Below are 19,247 nucleotides of genomic sequence, written 5' to 3'. Positions count from 1 at the left end.
TTATTTTATATATTTGTTTTTGAAAAAAATAGAAGAGTAAAGGATAAAAAGTCAGATAAAAATGTGATAAAGAAAGAAGAATTTATTATTATTATTATTATTATTATTATTATTTATAACCAGGAAGAAGGCATGTTTAAAATAAAAAACAAACTGTTTAATTAGTTTTATTAATTTGTATAAATAACTAGACTAAGGTATAATTCACGAGTGTTGAGACGGACGTGGGTTCAATTCAAGTTCATAGATGATGATGCAATAATGATAGCATAAGACACCCACGCACGACTACCGGAGCTCCTCCTAGATATCTTCTTGTCCACACACGCACTCGCGCACGTTCACAACCTCAACTCATCAACCCAAACTCAACCCCTGCTTGATTTTTCATGGATTAGACAAAGCCCTAGGAACGTGAAAACGACTGACTCAGTGAAGCTGTAATAACTTCTTCTTCTTCTTTTTTTTTTTAAGGAAAAAAGCTTGCCGTTTTCCTACTTCCCTCCTCTTCAACCTGCTACACTCCCGCCTCCTCTCGCCGCCGCCTCCGGTTCTACAAAAATTCACACAATTTTCTCTTTCAATCGAAATCAGGTAAGCCCTTATTTCAATTTCTAATCTCTCTCATATTCTACACATTTCACTGCAATTCATTCGCTGCTTCGTTTCTTTCTATGGTGGAAAATAACCGACTTTGGTGCATGTGAAGGCATGGTTTAATGAATAATTATCTAGGGTTTTAATTAGGATGTATACAGTTTAGTGAATAAGGTTTTCTTTAGGAGTTGTGAAGCAACCTTTTTTTTTCTCCCTCCCTCCCTCCCTCCCTCTGATTATTATTATTATTATTCTTGGATAATTAGCTAATTAGTAGTTGTCACTGTTTTTTATTTTTGCTCTTCTTAGACAGATATTCTCATGGATTCTGAATCTTGTACGGACAAAACAAACAAAACCCAAGATGAGCAGGCTAACAAGGCCAATGTTGAGCCATCTCTAGGTCCAATCACTCCTGATTCCAGCAAAGAGAGTGGGGATATTCCACTCTTTTCAGTTACTCTAGTTAAAAAACTGCCCAAAGTTCTCTCCTTCACTTCTAAAAGCAACAGAAATGAGGACCTTTTTGACAATTTTAGCAGCCCACGAACACCCCAGGATGGTGTTTTTGACCCATTCGCTCCGAGTCATGAAGACAACGCCTTGGCTCCTCAGTGTAAGAAATACTACGATGAAGCTAGGGCCGGTGTTGCATGCCGGCTTAATTTTACTTCTTCCCTTAGAGCCTTCAGAAATGGGAGTTTTGGTGATGATGTGGACTTCTTATCGGATGAAGAGATGTTTGAATCTGTGTATGAAAGTCTTTTGGAAGCTATTGTTTTGAAGCAAACTGAAGGTGCTCTTGAAGAAATGTCAAAATTGGAATGGGGTTCTGATGATTGCACACCACCTCCTGCAGCTCCTAAACTAACCAGAGTTCCTGATACTTGTCCTGGCGCTCCTCTGAAGCAAAAAGGTAAATCGAGGATTATTGATTTGGGATTATGCAGAAAGCTTGAATTCTAAGAGTGATTCAATTGTGCTTATCTGATCTGCTGATGGTAGGATGCTGTGCTGCCAACTAATTTTATAAGAATTCGTTTTGTATTTTGTATGAAAGCTGTTAACATATGTGCCTCTAAGTCATAACTTGTGGTCTATACAGATACTATTACTAGGGATGATTTCCTCTGACCAAGATCACAGTGTAGTAGTAGCATTGTATAGGAATTCTTGACGCTCATTTACTTTTGGAAATTAGCAACTGTTCTTTTCTTAGACAGCAGCAAGTGTACTTCTTTATATTATTTCTCTACCCATGGAGGTACATTACATGTATCTCATTATGTGGCTTGTTGAGTTAATAAAAATGAATGCCTTCATTTGTCTTTGTTGTCTGGCTTTTTGCTGGACTTAATTTAACCTTGTGCCAAAATGAATGGTGCAAAAGCATTACATGATGGTTCAGATGTCGTTTTTTAGGCAAGATATAAAATGCTGCACATTCTGGCACTTTGTTTTTGTGAAGTACTGATGGACAAAGGTGAGCTTGTATCCGAAATCTCATTGCTCATGCTTTCACGAACATCACCACTGAATTTCTGTCTCATTAACGTACTTTTTAGACACTTGTGCATTGATAAGCTACTCTGCTAATTTACTCTTTCCATGTCTTTCAAGTATCTAATGGTTTTGGCATTTTGTGCTCCACAATAGTTTACATGCTATTTACTTTACATGTTTACTTTGCTAATTTGCATTACATAGGATATAGGATAGAGAGATCAACGTTTACCTATTCAGAATGGTTTTGGCATTTTGTGCTTCACAATAAACGAATGAGATCCAGTCTTGATTAGCTTCTCTGATTTCTCAAATTAGATAAGAAATCACATCAAAATGTTAGAAAGTAGGAAACGCAAGTGTTAGCATGTTGCTAGGTGCTTTCAGAGTGATTACAATATCCTTCTACTTTCCTTTTTTATTTCTCCAAATTTATGCATTTGCCTCTTAGAAGAATGAACTATGCTGAAACAAGGCAGTATTCACTGCTATTTAAAATGGAATGAGATACTTATTTCTGATCAAGTTTTGATGATGCGACATGACTTTGAGATATAATTTTTTGTGATTGAATAGGTAAAGTTTGAATGCTAATAACAATTACTAAAGGCTAGCTTCAAACTGCTCATATGTTAAGTCGATAACGAGTTTGAAAACTGTATGGATTCTGGGAGGCAGCTGTGGATGTGCATGTGTTTGAGTTGTCTGTGCACATGTACATGTACTTCGCCAAGTTTTTTGTGTAAAGTCCAAGCCGGATGGTCATTGCTGAGGAACTGTTGGCATCTGTTTTTTAGCAAACCCCCCCAATATTCGCGGTTTGATAATGATATGGTCGTGATAATTGCATGAAGAAATAGAAGGATGCATTGATTGATACCCACTAATTTGGAGCTAACATTGGTTCGGTTTTTCTTTTGGTTTTTTTTGTTTTGTTTTGACATGGCTATGGGTTTGTTTTCTTTCACTTGAGTTTGTGGATTCTTTATCAGGGTTGTAAGTAAGCATTGAAGTAGTGGAACATTTGACATGATATACATGCCAAGATTTCCGATTGAAACCTGATCTTTAGGTGTTCATGGTCGGAAACTAAAGGTGATAGAGACAGTACTGCAAACACAAAAACTATCTAATAGGCAGTGTTTGGTATGCTGGACAAAGATGACCATAGGATAATTTTTTTTTTTTTTGTGAAGTTGTTTGGTGTATTTTTTGACAGTATAAAAATTAATTTTTGTTCTATTCAAGGCTTGTTCTAGTGGAGAAATATTTTAATGTTGGTGAAGCTTGTTTGATTATCTGTAAAAGAGTTAATTTATATTGATTTGGATCAATATAAAAATAAAAATAATTATTATAATAATTTTAAAATATAAGGGATATTTCTGGGCAAAGTGCAAGTGTCTTAAGTCACAAGCTGGCTGGGAGGATCAACTTAAAGAATAAAAATTATTATTTTTATAATTTTAAAATCTAACTAGAGAGTCAATTTGGGGGCAAAACTCAATTTACATGCTGAGAAAATTAATTTAAATTTCCTCTATGGTAAGCTGGGAAGGAAGTGTCTGAGTCCCCTTAGAGGGTATCAGGCCTGGGCACAAGTCAGCCTCTCCCACCTGGTCGCCTTGATATAGAAGGTAGCTCTTTCCAGGGCCATGTTTGAAGCTGGCATGGTTAGGATTCTTGACGAGGAGTGAGAGATTGAGGGTGACGTTAAGTTGGATACTAACAGGAGAGAATGAAATGCGAGGAGAAATGCCTTCGAGGGTAGCCGATACGAGCTCGGTTCTGGGCTCTTTAGGCTTGAAAACTGTCAGGGCAAGGATGAGAACAATAATGAATAGCAGCAGCAGCAAGAGGAGAACTACCCCACCAACAATGAAACACCTTCTTCTCCTGGCCTTGGGATCATGTCCTCGGTCATTAGTTTCTATCATTGATGCCTGAAGGGTTTGGCTAGTTGTTTGAGATTTTCAAAGATAGCAAGGGAATCCGGAGAGCTGTACAGAGCACAGACAGGGCAGGTGAGGAGGAGGTATAAATGCAGGGATGTGCCAGATATCTAACCTAATTAATTCTGTTTGATTGAAGATTTGCACAGGGTGTTGGGGGTTGGGCTTTTATTAATTTTCGCCATCACGCTCTCTTCTCTCTCATAGCCTCAAAGAACGCTTATGAGAGCAAGCAAGGGGAGAGGCTAAGATGAAATCTCATGAGGGAAGAAGAAAGAATAAACAAGAGCCTACCCAGTTAGACTATTTAGTGGCTGCGGCTGCGTTTCACTTGAAACGCAGTTTCTATATATTTAGTTAAGAAAAAAAGGATTTACTATTTACAGGGCTCACCTTTTACTATGTTTGGAACGCAAGGACGATCGAAGTAGCTTGAAATTGCTTTGTTGCAATTGTGTTACAACATAGTAAACAATTGCACGCCTTACAACAAAGGAATAACCAGCCCTTTTCCTTCTCCTTCTCCTCCTTCTCCTTCTTTGAAGCAGCTTGGAGCTGCTTTTGTTGCAACTGTGTTACAACACAGTAACAATGACATGTCTTGCAGTAGAGGAATAACTAACCTTCCCCCTCCTTCTTCTTCTTCTTTTTTCTTCTGCATCATGTTTTCACTGTTCTGCAACGTGAACACTGGAGACTCCATTATTCACATTAAAGAACAGTGGAGCGCAGCTCCCTCAGCATTGCCCAGGCCTACCGTCCCTTCTTCTTCTCTTTTTCCTTCTCCTTTCTTTTGCATCATGTCTCCACTGTTTATATTGAAGAACAGTGAAGCGCAGCTCCTTCACCACCGTCCAGGGCCGCCGCCCCTTACCTTTTCCTTTTCCCTTCTCCTTCTTCTTCTTCTTCTTCTTTTTCTTCTTCCTGTTTTGCACTTCTCCATGTCTCCACTGTTTAGCTATGTAAACAGTAAGGATTAGCTCCTAACCTAAATCGAATTAGGTCCGTCCTTAAACTAAATGTATTCAACTCGATATAACTCAGTAAAATAAAAAAAAAATCTAATTTTTTTTTAATATTGTGTTTTATTTGAAAAACTAATGTTTAACATGATTTAATGACACTATATAATTACATTGGAAGAAGATCATATGAAAACACAGTATTTACAGAATTTGACTGCAATCTCAATTTTGTTCTTAATGATATTTTATCTTATGTTGTTACATGCTTAGGAAATTATAAAAACTGTAGTTCGTCTCTAACCTAAATGCATTGAACTGGATATGACTCAGTAACATAAAAAAAAAATCTAAATTTTTTTCTCAATATTGTGTTTTATTTGAAAACTAATATTTAACATGATTCAATGACACTATATAATTACATTGGAAGGAGATCATATGAAAACGCAGTATTTATAGAATTTGACTGCAATCCCAATTTTGTTCTTAATGATATTTTATCTTATGTTGTTACATGCTTAGGAAATTATAAAAACTGTAGTTCGTCTCTAACCTAAATGCATTGAACTGGATATGACTCAGTAACATAAAAAAAAAATCTAAATTTTTTTCTCAATATTGTGTTTTATTTGAAAACTAATATTTAACATGATTCAATGACACTATATAATTACATTTGAAAGAGATCATATGAAAATGCAACATTTACAGAATTTGATCGCAATCCCAATTTTATTCCTGATGATATTTTATATTATGTTGTTGCATGCTCAGGAAACTATAGAAACTGTAATCCTTATTGAATAGATTTCATACATGATGAAATTGAACATAGTTTAATCTAACAATAAAAATATTTTATATAAAATATTGTTTATTTTAATAGTAGTAGTTAAATTGTTACTATTTCAATTAAAAATTATCAATATTAATATATATTTTTTAATTATTTTATAACCTCAATTTGAAAAGAATTTTTTAATCAAACACATTAAATTATTTTTTGTTCAATCTCAATTTCAACTATAGTCTTAACCAAATATATATTTTTCTAAACCAACCTCATCTAAAAATATTTTTTATAAAATAATTTTTTTAAAATTATAATTATAATCATAATTGTAATAGCTATCACAATACGAAATATGCTATATAGGCTTTGAATTTAACTTCCTTTTCTTGGCGGACAAAGCTTCTTCATCTATTACGGTGATAAGTGAACTAATGAGATTCTTGTATTGATCCATGCTTGCTTCCCCTTCGTTAATTACCTTTTGATTTAGATTTTTTATGGTGTGCTTTATGATTTTCAAACCTTTTCACTTTTAAGTAGTTAAATAATTTATTACTTTGAGTTATGGGCCTTGAAGTCCAGAGGATGTCTCGATTATGAATAGTTTACACATATGTATGGTATCGGCAGGTGGATATATACTGTATAATCAAATGCTTCTACGAACATGGCCAATTCAGCTTCTAACAAAATGTCTGCTTAGAAATTTGGTAAATGTTATTTTTAAAAATATTTTTTATTTATAAATATATTAAAATAATATTTGTTTTTAACATCATCAGGGCTTCCTAAACCAAAGTCATGTGAATAAATGTTGATTAGGTCAATATTTTGTTCTGAACAAACACGCAAAAATGAACGAGGCTTCTCCAGGAAGCTGCAGATGGGTGCGAGTGTGTAAAGAGAAACAGCTGCCTTGAATCCTTTGCCATAAACAAACATGAGACACAGTCAAGAACTATGCCTGCATCTGGCCAACCCAACAGCAATCAGAATCACAGTAATATGTTCCTCTATTAATGCAGAATCAATATCTCTATCAATAAACAAGAGATTTATCAAATACATCTGAGAATTAGTAATACGAAGAAACAGATAACCTACCGCTATAATCTAAAATAGGACTCCCAGGAGAGAAGAAACAATGAAAGAACAAAAGGGGTCCTACAATTTTGTCTTATACTTGCACTTTCGATCCCCAATAGTGCTATTAGAAACAAAAATAACAAGATCACAGCTAGTGGTGGAAGTGAATTGTACTTTAAAAAGATTGAAAATGCTTACTTTTCCAGAAATCTTGGTCCAAGTATTAAAGGGAATAGCACCAGCCATGGCGTCAGAAAAAAGCTGTGAATCAGACAACAACCGATCTGCCACAAGCGTAAGAGTTACGTTCATGGGTTGTGTTGAGTCTGCTGAAATCTTACCTGCAGGGATCGGAACTTCACCAACAACTTGACCTCTATAATTCAAGAAAGCAGAGCTGTCCTTGTACTTGGCACTCACTTTGTTTGGATTCTTGATTGAGAGATCCACGTCAAGACTCACGTTCACATGCACACTTAGCCTGGCTATATCTAAAGAAACCTTCAGGTCACTTATGGAGGTGGAATCCACGGTGGTTGTCGTTTGTTTGGGCTTGAACACCGTTAATCCCAAGATCAGCAAGACCAGAGAGATGACGAGTATCACTGCAGCTGTCACCCCTAAACAAACGTTTCTGCGTTTGTGTTTCTTCGGAGATTCAGGTATCATTGCAGTAGCTTTTGATGATTCCACATCCATCTTTTGTTTTTCCTTTCTAAATTTCCCCTTTTGTTTCCATGTGCTTTGGGTTTGTAATTACAGGGGTGGGTATGCCGTATTTATAGTTTCAACAGGTTAATTTTTTTAAAAAAAAATGGCGAAATGAGTTGTTTGTTTGTTTATTATTGTTGTTATTATTATTATTTTTGTATATTTTGGTTTTGTTTTATATAGCAAAATGGCTAAAATAATAGTTAAAAAAAATAAATCAAAAGGGATTTGATGGATGCATAGTTTGACTCCATTTTGTGGAGTTTTTGTATGTTCATAGTTTCTATATTAAATCAACCTCATGGTTGGTTATGAATTTAGCATGAAGGGGCATGATTAAAAAAAATAAAAAATTCTCTTGAGTTTTTTCTTTATATATATATATATATATATATATATATCTTGAATTAAATTAAAAAGGAGAGTGTAAAACCCGATTTGAGAATATGATCCAAGGAGAGTAAAATCAAAGGAGAGAGAGTCTAGATAATAGATGCTATCAGCGGTGCCCGGTACTAATACAAAGCGCGTGAGAATTTTTGCAGAGGGCGTGTTAGGTGAGAGAGAGAGAGAGAGAGAGTATACTCTGCCACAAACACGCACTCTTAAATGATGGTGTTAAGTGCTGGTGGTTAGGCAGGAGTTGAAGACCACATTGGCAGCCAAGCTCTATGCTATAAATGCTTAGCGGTAGAGTGGCGCGGATTCTGGATTAGGCTAACGGGGTTATGTTAATCCATTCTTTGATTACGATTTGGAGCCGAATAATTAATTACACAGAGACAAACATTGCTGTAAGTTTACCTTCCTAAGCAGGGAAAAAACAAAAGTTGTAGCTAGCTGTTCTTATCAGACTTTATAGAATATGGTATCCGTCAATATAAATAAGTTAAATGTAAACTTATAAATAAGTTAAATGTAAACTCCCAATCAATAATTTTTACGGGGCTTGTAAAATCTAACGGAAAATCTTATTGTGTTAATGGAATAATGAGAAAATAAAAATAAAAGTAAATAGTTGGGATGATATTTTTAATTATTAAATATTTACTTTTTTCATTAAAGATAAAAAGGTGATAAAGTTTCAGGTTATAACACCCCGTGAAAATTTCACAATGTAGGTGGTGAGATATTGAAAAATTTAGCTTGTAAACCTCGGTATAAATTTAGAATAAAAATTGATAAGATCTTGACAAATAAAAACTAAAGATAAAAATAAAAATAAATAAATATAATATTTAGTGGAGGAGATTATCTTCATAAATAAATTTAAAAGTGTTGTTAAAGTTGAAATAATAAATATAATTGCAAAAGTATTAACAAGTTTCGGTGGATAAAAGAATTTGATAAATTTAAAATAAAAATGTTTTGAGACTGGAAAAATAATTTTGATGAATTATGATTCTAAACCGTAAATAAATATATTTATAGATTTATTTTTGTGAATTATGAGAAGTTATTTATAGTATTTATATCATAGCTAGTTAATGTTTATTTAATATGTATAACATGATTTTTAAACTTTAATGTAAATTTTCCTTATCAGCCGATTGTTTTTATAATGTTGAGTTTAACATCAATGCTGATATGATATGTGAAAAAATTCATGGAGATTATGTTGGGATAATGAAATATGTTTCAAGAAGGTTGGATCAAGAATTGTAAAATGGTTTTGGAAATATTTATGTTTATGTCGATAATTTGATACTATAATTAAGTATAGTAAAACTTTGTTAAATATTTGATAAGATAATGAGGATTGAAATATAGTACTCAAGTTAATTGTGTGTGTGTCTATACACACACACACACAATTGTGTATGTATTAAAAGAAAATCCTTGATTTTCAATAATCTAAAATGTTAATTTATGTTTAAAATAGTCATAATTACATTAAAAAAAAAAGGTAAAGTAAAATTTGTACTTGAAAGGTAGCACGAAGACACCAACAAGGGCGATGAACTACAGTAATCAAGGGTGTTGAAGGTGTCAACAACCGTGGTGAATGATGAGTTTCGATCTATTAGTAGATACTATAGTTTTACCAAAGTCTGTATCCATTTTCTGGTCTTGATTTATTCCTTTTTTTCTTAAAGAGACTGGTTCTGCAGTTTGGACAATGAATTATGAGGCAGAGAGGGGATCTAGTTGGTGACAGGAAGAATGAAGAAGGGGATGGCTAATGGTTGGTGATGATGTTTTCATAGAACAGAGAAGGAATAAATTAGATTTTGATTGATTAAGTTTCTCTTGAATAACAAATTTAGAGTTATTACACTTTTATAATCTAAAATTATGGATTTTACAGATTAACCTTATTGAAACATATCAATTCAATATATTATATTCTCAATATTTTATTTTTAAAAATACCATTTAATACATCACGTAGAGGAGTCATGTATATATTATATGCAACGCATGGTAAGAAGTGGGGTCTTCCTCCGTCTTCTTTCTCATTCCCCAATCTTTCCTCATGTCGTTGATGTTATTATTACAGTGAGAAAGAAAAGAGACAGAGAGAGAGATCAATTTCTATTTCTTCCATCATTACTACTATTGTTGTTGTGAATACTCGTTCTCTAGGGTTTGGTGTTCCACTTCAGAAGCAAGATACTGAAGGCGGAGGAGAAAGAGACCTAGCTGGCTAGCCTATTAGTTTCTGTAAATTAGGGTTTTAATAGTATTCTTCTTATTATTAATAAAATCAATTCAAATTTGCAACGAAGAGAGGTTGGTAAAACTGTTGCGAATTTGAATCTCTCTGTGCGTACTTGCGCGCGCGTGGAAAAATAAAAATAAAGAAAGAGAAGATGATGGAAGGGAGGAGGATATCAGCAGCGAATCCAAGGCCGTGCTCAGGGAGAAGGATATTAGCAGCGAAGAAACGGGGTCGTTCTGATGGGTTCTTAAACAGTGTTAAAAAGCTTCAAAGAAGAGAGATTTCTTCTAAACCAGATCGTTCTTTCAGCATCACCAATGCCCAAGAGAGATTTCGCAATATGCGTTTGATGGTATTAGTCTTTTTATTATTCAATTAATTTTTCTCTTTTTGGGATTTATTTTACAATTTAATTTCCTTTTCCTTTTCAATTGAGCTTAAATTTATTTTTCTTAGTTTGCTGATGAAAATGGTTGGCAGATCGTTTTTAGGGTTCTTAGTTAATATTGCTAGTGCTACTACTTTGGTATGTACTATGGACATGTAGGAGATGAGGGGGGAAAAAAGAGAAAAAGAAGAAGCTCTTTCGGCTTTGGATTTTCTTTTATTTATTGATTTATTTTTCTCCTAAAAGAAATGAAAACCCATAGAATAACAATGACATCAATTTTTGAAAACCCTAGTGAGCAAATAGCTGATTCATGTTGTTTTCTACTTAATCATCCTCTACCTATGGGTCTGACTGATGTGAATTTTTGCGGTAAATACTTTATATATTATACCGAATTCTTTGATGGATAGGCCGATTCATCATTTCTCAGGCATACAAAGCAAGTTGTAAATGATAAAATGTGATATAACATCTTGTAGCCTTATTTTAACATCAAAAGGGATGTGCATGACAAACCCCTTTGTAGCCTTCTTCTTTTCTTTTTTAATACTTGGAATGGTGATTGTAGTAGCATGTTCAGTGTTTCCTTTTTCCAAGAAGGATTTTAAATGTTTGATTTATTTATTCTTCCTCAGGAAGAATACGATACTCATGATCCGAAGAGCCATTGTTCAGTGGTGCTACCTTTTTTGATGAAGAGAACAAAAGTTATTGAGATTGTTGCCGCACAAGACATCATCTTTGCTCTTGCACATTCTGGTGTGTGTGCTGCTTTTAGTAGAGGTAGTGACAGACATAGCTCTGATATGAGAAAGAAGTTTTGATCTTTATTTTTAAGAAATTCATTTGCATTTGAGATCTTTTTTTATTGCTAAAGACTATGATTGCATCAAACCTGACCTCCTGACTGTTAAAATGCAGTGACAAATCATAGGATATGTTTTTTGAATGCGAGTCCTGATGAAGTCATTCGAAGCTTGTTCTACAATAAAAACAATGATTCACTCATCACTGTTTCGGTCTATGCATCAGACAACTTCAGCTCCTTGAAATGCAGATCAACAAGAATTGAGTGTGTCTACACTTCTCCTATTTTTCACTCTTCTTTGTCAACTTCAAGCCTTACATAATCCATGTATCCTGATTGTGTGATGGATGCCTTGTATTTAAATGGTTAGGTACATTCGAAGGGGTAATCCAGATGCAGGTTTTGCTCTGTTTGAGTCTGAATCCTTGAAGTGGCCTGGTTTTGTAGAGTTTGATGATGTCAATGGAAAGGTGCTAACATACTCAGCACAAGATAGGTACCTTTCCAGTTGATCTGCTATGAGATCACCAAATGTGTGCTCCAATTATCACTCCTAACTTCTTTTTTTACTGTTATTTATTGTCAGTATATACAAGGTTTTTGACCTAAAAAACTACACTATGCTGTACTCTATATCAGATAAAGATGTACAAGAAATCAAGATCAGGTACTCTCTCTCTCTCTCTCTCATTGCATGCACACATGCTCAAGACACGTCATTACCTTATTAATTATAATATGCTGTTATTATGATGGAAGCCTTTTCCTTTGAGCATTTTGTTAGTGTGGATGCATGACAATAGAATATACTCATCATGGCAATCAATTTGTATGGTCATTCACTTAACTTTCACATATAATACTATGCATCTTGTCTACCTTTACTTCTGAAATGTGACCAGCATGCTGGTTCTTGATTTGTTTGTTCTGCTTCATAAGTGCCTTCGAAGTTTGCTTATGTCTAGCTTCTTCTGCATCAGTCCAGGCATCATGTTATTGATTTTGAATAGATCAAGCAGCTATGTTCCTCTTAAGATTTTGTCAATAGAAGATGGCACAATTCTCAAAGATTTCCATCATCTGCTTCATCGAAATAAGAAGGTGGACTTCATCGAGCAATTTAATGAAAAGCTTCTTGTCAAGCAGGAAAATGAGAATCTCCAGATTCTTGATGTGAGTTATCTGTCTTTTTTCAGCGTCTATCTTTCAGCTTGGCTTGTTGTCTGCTCCAGTAATTGTATCTTCCTTCTTCAGGTTAGACATACCGGTATTAGGGAAGTTAGCAGAACTGAGTTCTTGACACCATCAGCATTTATCTTCCTGTACGAAAACCAGTTGTTCTTAACATTCAGAAATAGAACTGTTGCTGTTTGGAATTTTCGTGGAGAGCTTGTTACGTCATTCGAGGATCATCTCTTATGGCATCCTGACTGTAACACAAATAACATATACATAACAAGTGACCAGGATCTTATCATTTCATATTGCAAGGCTGAATCTGATGACCAGTGGACGGAAGGAAATGGTAATTTTTTCATCAACCTTCTGGTTAGCAAATACTAACTAATGCTTAAATACTTATGGCTGATGCTGGCTGAGGCCTAGAATCCTGCTAAGTAGAACTTTGCATGTTTTACCTCTTAAGAGCTTTGTTCTCTTCTCTTGGAGAAAAAACCGATCTTAGTTTTTTAGAATTCAATTACTAAACATAAAACCGAACATATTATACTGGAGTTTTCCCAAAGAACATTTATGTTTATAATTGTTCAATTTTAAGCAGATAGTTTTTTACAGTTTATCTTTGTCAATTCTAGCTGTAATGCCTCTTAACAGCTAGAATGCTGTCAGATACTTTCAGGTTGTCCACAGAAATAAAACGTGTTCTGAAACAGTGGTGGGCCTAAACATTTCAAGCGAGTTTACAATAATTTAGAATTCCATGTGAATTCTGTGCTTCAGTTTGTGTTAATTAAATAAGCTGCTTAGAACTAATCCAAGAGATTATGCAAAATTTTATCATCTATAGTGACTAACTTTGTTTGAGTTGGGGCTTTGGCTAACTGTAATGAAGTGACTTTTCTGAACCGCTGTCTTGTTTCCAACCATTCAATTTACTTTGTTATTTCAGACACTGTTTTGAGTGACTTTGATGCTTTAACCAGTCCATATTAACTATGGAATTTAATTGACTTGGTTAAGAGTTAGATCTGATATCATCAAGAGCTCTGATATACTCTGAAGAACAAATCCTGATCTTAAATGCATGTATAGATGGCACGATGCTGTATCAACTTTTGATTTTTGGACGAGATGAAAACATTGTTGGCAAGATGAACAAATAATTGTGAAGAATTTGGAACACTTGTGTTCCTGACACCTGAATGCAAATATTTTGGTCTGTGGTGTCCATGAGGACAACCTAAGCGGTCTGCCTATGCCCTTTGATGGTGTTTCTGCATGAACTGCTTTTGTGGAAAGGCCAATAAGCTGTTGGACCTTTGTTAGTTTAAGATCTTTTGGCAGTTACCTTAATTGTGATGCTGTGAAGAGAACACCTGACTGGGCAATTATCAAATCTCACTGTCTGATTCTTGACTCAGCTGGTTCTATCAATATCAGCAATATCCTGACAGGAAAATGCCTAGCTAAAATAAATGCCACCAATGGCAGTCCCAAGGATGAGGAGTGCTGCAGCAGTACGGGAAGCTCAAAGCAGAGCTGCTCTCTGATGAAAAGCACAGTTGCAGAGGCTTTGGAAGACATCACTGCCCTTTTCTACGATGAAGATCGCAATGAAATCTACACCGGTAATAGGCATGGACTGGTTCATGTGTGGTCAAACTAAAGATAAGTTTTTCATTATTTTGATTTAGGAACATGGAAACTGCAAGTATAGGATGTTGTCATGACTGCGCTGCATATCTTTAGTGCACTGTATCATTAGATTGCATCAGAATTATTGATTCTGTAGATATACTTGGATTGTCATATAGCAGTTTGTACATTAGTAAACAGGCTACTTGGTTGAGATTCAGAGGTTAAAATGTCCGGACAAGAATTTTTTGTAACATTCATTTGTATTTGCTGAGTAAACAAAATGTTTGCTTGTTAATTATCAGTTTCCGCTCCTGATGCTGGTAATACAGGGACGGTTGGCATTGAATGAGAAAAACTTATGATGGTTATATTGATGCGAAGAATATCTTGTTACTAGGGGTAAAGTTTTTGCTATATGTGGGATGGCTGGTCGCAATTTTGTTGCTGTTCTTGGTAACCTCGCAACGTAGTTCCTTAACTTGTTAGAACCAAACCAAAGGAGTGGCCATCTTTTTGATATCTCTGGCATTCTTCATTCCGAAAAAACCATCTAAAGCCCAATAACTGGGTGATGAGAAGGATGTTCAGGGAAGAGAGGAGTGGTAGTTTGCAATGGCAGGGCCAGAGAGGTTTGAGGAGGGGCGAGGCAGGAGGGGGGAGACGTAGTTTTTTTTAAAAAAATTGCCATCAAAACTGTTGGTTTGCATTCCCAAGTAAAAATTAGAACTGTATTGCTGCTGCTGCGGTACATTCATTATCCTTTGGTAATTCAATTGTATAATTTTAATTACAATTACATTACAATTAAAAATAAAATGAAATGCCTTGGGTTATCAAAAATGTTTTTTTTTTTCCCGTTGACATGGCATGTAAAATCACAAATAGTAAATATCAATATAGCACAATTTCTGGTTTTATTCATTTGAGTTTGATCAATTTGAGCTCTAAAAGCTATCCGAAGTCGCTAACTATAGAAGTATTTTGTATGATCAAGAAAAAGCTACCGGCTGATAACCATAATATCCAGAAACCATCATATGTTATAACTACTACTTCCGGTCTTAGAATTAATTGTAAAACAAAGACTTATCTTTATACTAAGATAAGGATCCGTGAAAATCTTAAGAATTGATAGCATAAAATTACCCTTAAAGCATACTGGAATTAAACTCTATTAATTTGTGTTTCTTATTCGGTGTTCAATTGATGACTACAATGAAGTCAAGCAATCATACGTTATCAAACTTTAGTAAGTATTATATAATATCACTGTTATTGATGACATTGACATGAAAGAAAAAAAGAAACAAAATGGAAAGGAAAGCAGCAAGACAAGAAATGAGAATAACTAGAATTATTAATGACTATCAAAAAATTACATGATAACCGACAACATATATATAACAACGACAAGAAATTGTCAAGTCATGTGATGTGAATGGTGGTAGTATGTGCTTTGAGATTTAAAAGCTCTAAAGAATGGTTACCACAGCAGGTCTTACTTTTTGCATAAGCACCCAACCCCTGGTCTCAGGTTCAAGAGCTTGGGTTCACTAGCTAGCAAGGCCAGGGAAGGTTGAGTTTGTCAACGTTTAATTGATATTAATGGACTTTCGTTTTTTAAATGAATTGTCTCCAAGCCTTTGCCGATATTCCAACCCTCTGGGGGTAGTGCCTACCCACGATGTCCATAAGGTGGTGGTGCTCATTTAACTACTCTCAAAAGAAGAAGAAGAAGAAGAGACAGGGCTGCATGATGCCTTGGAAGATTGTTATTTATTATTAAATGATTTTGTGAACGTGGGTAAACATTAAATGGAAAGAAGTCCAATCAGAGATAAATGTATTAATTGAAAGAAGAAAGTTGCCTAATTTAGTGGATCGCATTTTGCCTTCGCCAGCAGATAGGCAGCAGGTGGCATTGTCATCACAGAGTAGAAACAAAATGGATGGAGCTGCTTCTTCGCCCCAAATATGTCTCTAACTCTTGCGCTTCTTTAGCCAACTGTCTGTCATCCATGAAGATGAGAATCTCTCTTTTCATGTGCTTTATTATCAACAATGACGGGATAGTTAGTTTTTGCTCACTTCTTTCCATCCTCGTAATTGCCTAGATAATATAGATTGTGTTGGAGGCGAATGTTAGTTGATAGAAGGAGGGAGAAGGGAGGGAAGGAAGAAAGGGCTGGAATGAATGGATTGGAAGAGCTTATACTCAGGCTGTTGGAAGCAAGGAGTAATAGAGGGAAACGCATCCAGCTGACTGAACCTGAAATACGCCAACTCTGTGTCACCGCCAAGCAAGTCTTTCTTGCACAACCTGTTCTTCTTGAATTAGAAGCTCCCATCAATATCTGTGGTGCGTACATTTTCTTATTACTACAGCCCATTTCACCTTTTTATGCAATGTATCAATTTGCTTGCCCTTTTCATAATTACATGCTTCATTTTGTTCCATCTTTATAATTAACTGTATTTGTAATTCTTATGATCTTCCATTTCAATCTTTCATGTACATTACATAGATGTAAGGTTATCTCATAGAAATAAGACAACGTATAGCAAATTGACCTGCAAATGCCAGCCGTTTGGACTCCCAGAATCACATGCCAATATTCCTGCAATGCATTTTGTTATTAGTGTTTTGGTTGTACGCAGGTGATATACATGGCCAATATCCAGATCTCTTGCGATTGTTTGAGTATGGTGGGTTTCCACCAGATTCCAATTATCTATTTCTTGGAGACTATGTAGATAGAGGAAAACAAAGTATAGAGACTATATGCCTTCTCCTAGCCTACAAGATCAAGTTCCCAGACAACTTTTTCCTTCTTCGAGGGAACCATGAGTGTGCTTCTATCAACAGAATATATGGATTTTATGATGAGTGCAAGCGTCGTTTCAGTGTCCGTCTATGGAAGATTTTCACAGACTGCTTCAATTGTTTACCGGTGGCTGCAGTTGTCGATGACAAAATCCTATGCATGCATGGTGGACTCTCACCAGAAATGGATAACTTGGATCAGATCAGAGCTATAGAAAGGCCAGCAGATGTGCCAGACCAGGGTATTCTGTGTGACCTCCTTTGGGCAGATCCTGATAGAAACATCAATGGCTGGGGTGATAATGATAGGGGTGTCTCCTACACCTTTGGAGCCGATAAGGTCGCTGAGTTCTTAAAGAAACATGACCTCGATCTCATATGCCGAGCTCACCAGGTCTTGCTATTTCTTCAGTTCAAGTTGTTGCCTTCCTTTCCGCTCCAATATTTGCACTAGGAATGATGTAATAAATAAGCTAAAATGTTCTTCCATGGGAAATGATTGACAGGTTGTTGAGGATGGCTATGAATTCTTCGCAGACAGACAGCAGGATACCATATTCTCAGCACCAAACTACTGTGGAGAGTTCAACAATGCAGGTGCATTTATGTGGGTTGATGCGAGTTTGCTCTGCTCGTTTCAGATTCTGAAGCCATGGAGAGGTAGAGAAGAGCATCCTGAATAGTTCGCAAGTGAAGGTGGGGAAATGTCAGAAGCCCAACGAAGGAGGAGATATCTATCATCATCCACTACAGACTTTCTGGCCAGTACTATGCCTCTACTCTCATTGTACAGATTCAGCTTCAAAATGAAACAAACTTTGGCGTCCTCCCATGAGTAATATCCATGCTGACTGCGTCACTAGCTATCAAATAGAAATGTACATAAAATCTCCTCCATGCGACTGCTTCATACTGCGTCCTGCATGTATGGATCTTCTTGAGTTTGCCGGCGAGGGCACCAACCCTAAGATACATAGTTCGCATCCATATTCGATAGTAGAAAATGGATAATAACTTAAACCGTCACTCTTTTTTTTTTTTTTAAGAAGTTAGATACATCCAAACCTATGTTGTTTCGTTTTATTTCGGCTTTATTATTGGGTTTTTTTTCTTCTATATATATATTTTACTTAATGGACTGTAAAACCATCCCTTTAATTCTAAATCTCTATGTTTTCCATTACTGGCAAAAACAACCACAAATCCCCATGTTTAAGCCTTCCTTAAATCCTTCCTCTTAATTCTAAATCTTTTCTATGTTTCGCGTTACAAACCAAAATCTCAATTGCCCAGACCAACCTAGCAGTCACCACTGAAAACCTAACACCACTTGTTAACCAACCAGCCAAGCCAGCTATGCATCTACCACCAACCTAACCTTATTATTATTATTTTGAAAAAAAAAAAAAAAGAGGCTGGTTGGACTAGTAGAGAAGAAGATAAAGTGTAAAGCTAAGATATTTCAACACTAAGATCTTTTTAATCTTTGATTTCTAAAAGAAAAAACACTTTGTATTTCTTGAAAAAAAACCATCCAGTGAGCTTGAGTAAATTATGCATTTCTTTGTATGAGAGATAAGATAAACTTTGTGATTACAGGTGATTTTTTGTTAGAAAAGAAAACATGAAGAGAGAAAGGTCATGAGATTTTTTTGTGGAGAGAGAGTTAAGCGAGTCTTCTCCCCAAAAGAGAGTGACTTGTTAAGGAAAGGAGTGTGAAAAACGAAGTATCCTTCTGAACCAATAAAAAAGTCGCAGATGAGTAGTGGTATACCTTCAAAGTGTTATAAATAATCAGATCAAATAATTATGTCATCAACCTACTACTAAATTTAATATTAGTTCTACTTATAATATAAAGGGCTTGGTTATATATAAATGATAGCAACCTATCCCTCTCTTCTTTCTCCCTCTCTGTTTTTTATTTCTTCAAATCTGATTGTCCTGCATAATTCATAACCTGCTGGTTACATTTTTGGCGCAGATCTATCCAATTATGCTGCCAGGAGATGATATTGTATTCGATATTCTCTTTTTAAATTTCTTTTGTCATTGTAAGTTCCTTCCAAGAGGTGTAGAATGCATGAATGCCCGTTGTATTTCAAACACCTCCTTCCAGCAATGAACATTTGATTATT

General features: G+C 35.3%; 4 protein-coding genes across 8 annotated transcripts; 3 read left to right on the top strand and 1 right to left on the bottom strand.

Annotated features, from left to right (window-relative positions):
* The first annotated feature begins 223 nt into the window (after nucleotides 1-223).
* Nucleotides 224-1,931, top strand: LOC105121820 (uncharacterized). 2 transcript variants are annotated; one of them, XM_011020625.1, is made up of 2 exons: nucleotides 224-594; nucleotides 911-1,931. In XM_011020625.1, exon 2 carries the CDS (start codon nucleotides 919-921, stop codon nucleotides 1,561-1,563), a length of 645 nt encoding a protein of 214 aa, XP_011018927.1. In that variant the 5' UTR covers nucleotides 224-594; nucleotides 911-918; the 3' UTR covers nucleotides 1,564-1,931. The 2 variants fall into 2 exon arrangements, with proteins under 2 accessions (XP_011018927.1, XP_011018926.1); XM_011020624.1 differs by having other exon boundaries at nucleotides 225-594; nucleotides 907-1,931.
* Nucleotides 1,932-6,781: 4,850 nt separating this feature from the next.
* On the bottom strand, nucleotides 6,782-7,671 carry LOC105121819 (uncharacterized). Its single transcript, XM_011020623.1, has one exon. The coding sequence runs from the start codon at nucleotides 7,593-7,595 to the stop codon at nucleotides 6,975-6,977; it is 621 nt and encodes a 206-aa protein (XP_011018925.1). The 5' UTR covers nucleotides 7,596-7,671; the 3' UTR covers nucleotides 6,782-6,974.
* A 2,366-nt stretch (nucleotides 7,672-10,037) lies between these two features.
* LOC105121817 (uncharacterized) lies at nucleotides 10,038-14,640 on the top strand. Of its 3 annotated transcripts, none has more exons than XM_011020620.1 (8): nucleotides 10,038-10,621; nucleotides 11,296-11,443; nucleotides 11,582-11,732; nucleotides 11,839-11,964; nucleotides 12,055-12,135; nucleotides 12,449-12,641; nucleotides 12,723-12,993; nucleotides 14,069-14,640. In XM_011020620.1, the coding sequence occupies exons 1-8, from the start codon at nucleotides 10,421-10,423 to the stop codon at nucleotides 14,311-14,313; spliced, it is 1,416 nt and encodes a 471-aa protein (XP_011018922.1). In that variant the 5' UTR covers nucleotides 10,038-10,420; the 3' UTR covers nucleotides 14,314-14,640. The 3 variants fall into 3 exon arrangements, with proteins under 3 accessions (XP_011018922.1, XP_011018923.1, XP_011018924.1); XM_011020621.1 differs by lacking the exon at nucleotides 14,069-14,640 and adding an exon at nucleotides 13,740-14,062; XM_011020622.1 differs by lacking the exon at nucleotides 14,069-14,640 and adding an exon at nucleotides 13,597-13,733.
* Nucleotides 14,641-16,030: 1,390 nt separating this feature from the next.
* On the top strand, nucleotides 16,031-18,173 carry LOC105121816 (serine/threonine-protein phosphatase alpha-3 isoform-like). 2 transcript variants are annotated; one of them, XM_011020619.1, is made up of 4 exons: nucleotides 16,031-16,292; nucleotides 16,400-16,644; nucleotides 16,944-17,503; nucleotides 17,616-18,173. In XM_011020619.1, the coding sequence occupies exons 2-4, from the start codon at nucleotides 16,425-16,427 to the stop codon at nucleotides 17,790-17,792; spliced, it is 957 nt and encodes a 318-aa protein (XP_011018921.1). In that variant the 5' UTR covers nucleotides 16,031-16,292; nucleotides 16,400-16,424; the 3' UTR covers nucleotides 17,793-18,173. The 2 variants fall into 2 exon arrangements, with proteins under 2 accessions (XP_011018921.1, XP_011018920.1); XM_011020618.1 differs by having other exon boundaries at nucleotides 16,032-16,644.
* Nucleotides 18,174-19,247: the final 1,074 nt, after the last annotated feature.

Source organism: Populus euphratica, unplaced genomic scaffold, assembly GCF_000495115.2.
Source record: "Populus euphratica unplaced genomic scaffold, PopEup_1.0 scaffold46.1, whole genome shotgun sequence".
Taxonomy (NCBI): domain Eukaryota; kingdom Viridiplantae; phylum Streptophyta; class Magnoliopsida; order Malpighiales; family Salicaceae; genus Populus; species Populus euphratica.
Note: the sequence above shows the minus strand (reverse complement) of the source record. Positions and strands in the feature narration are given on the sequence as shown.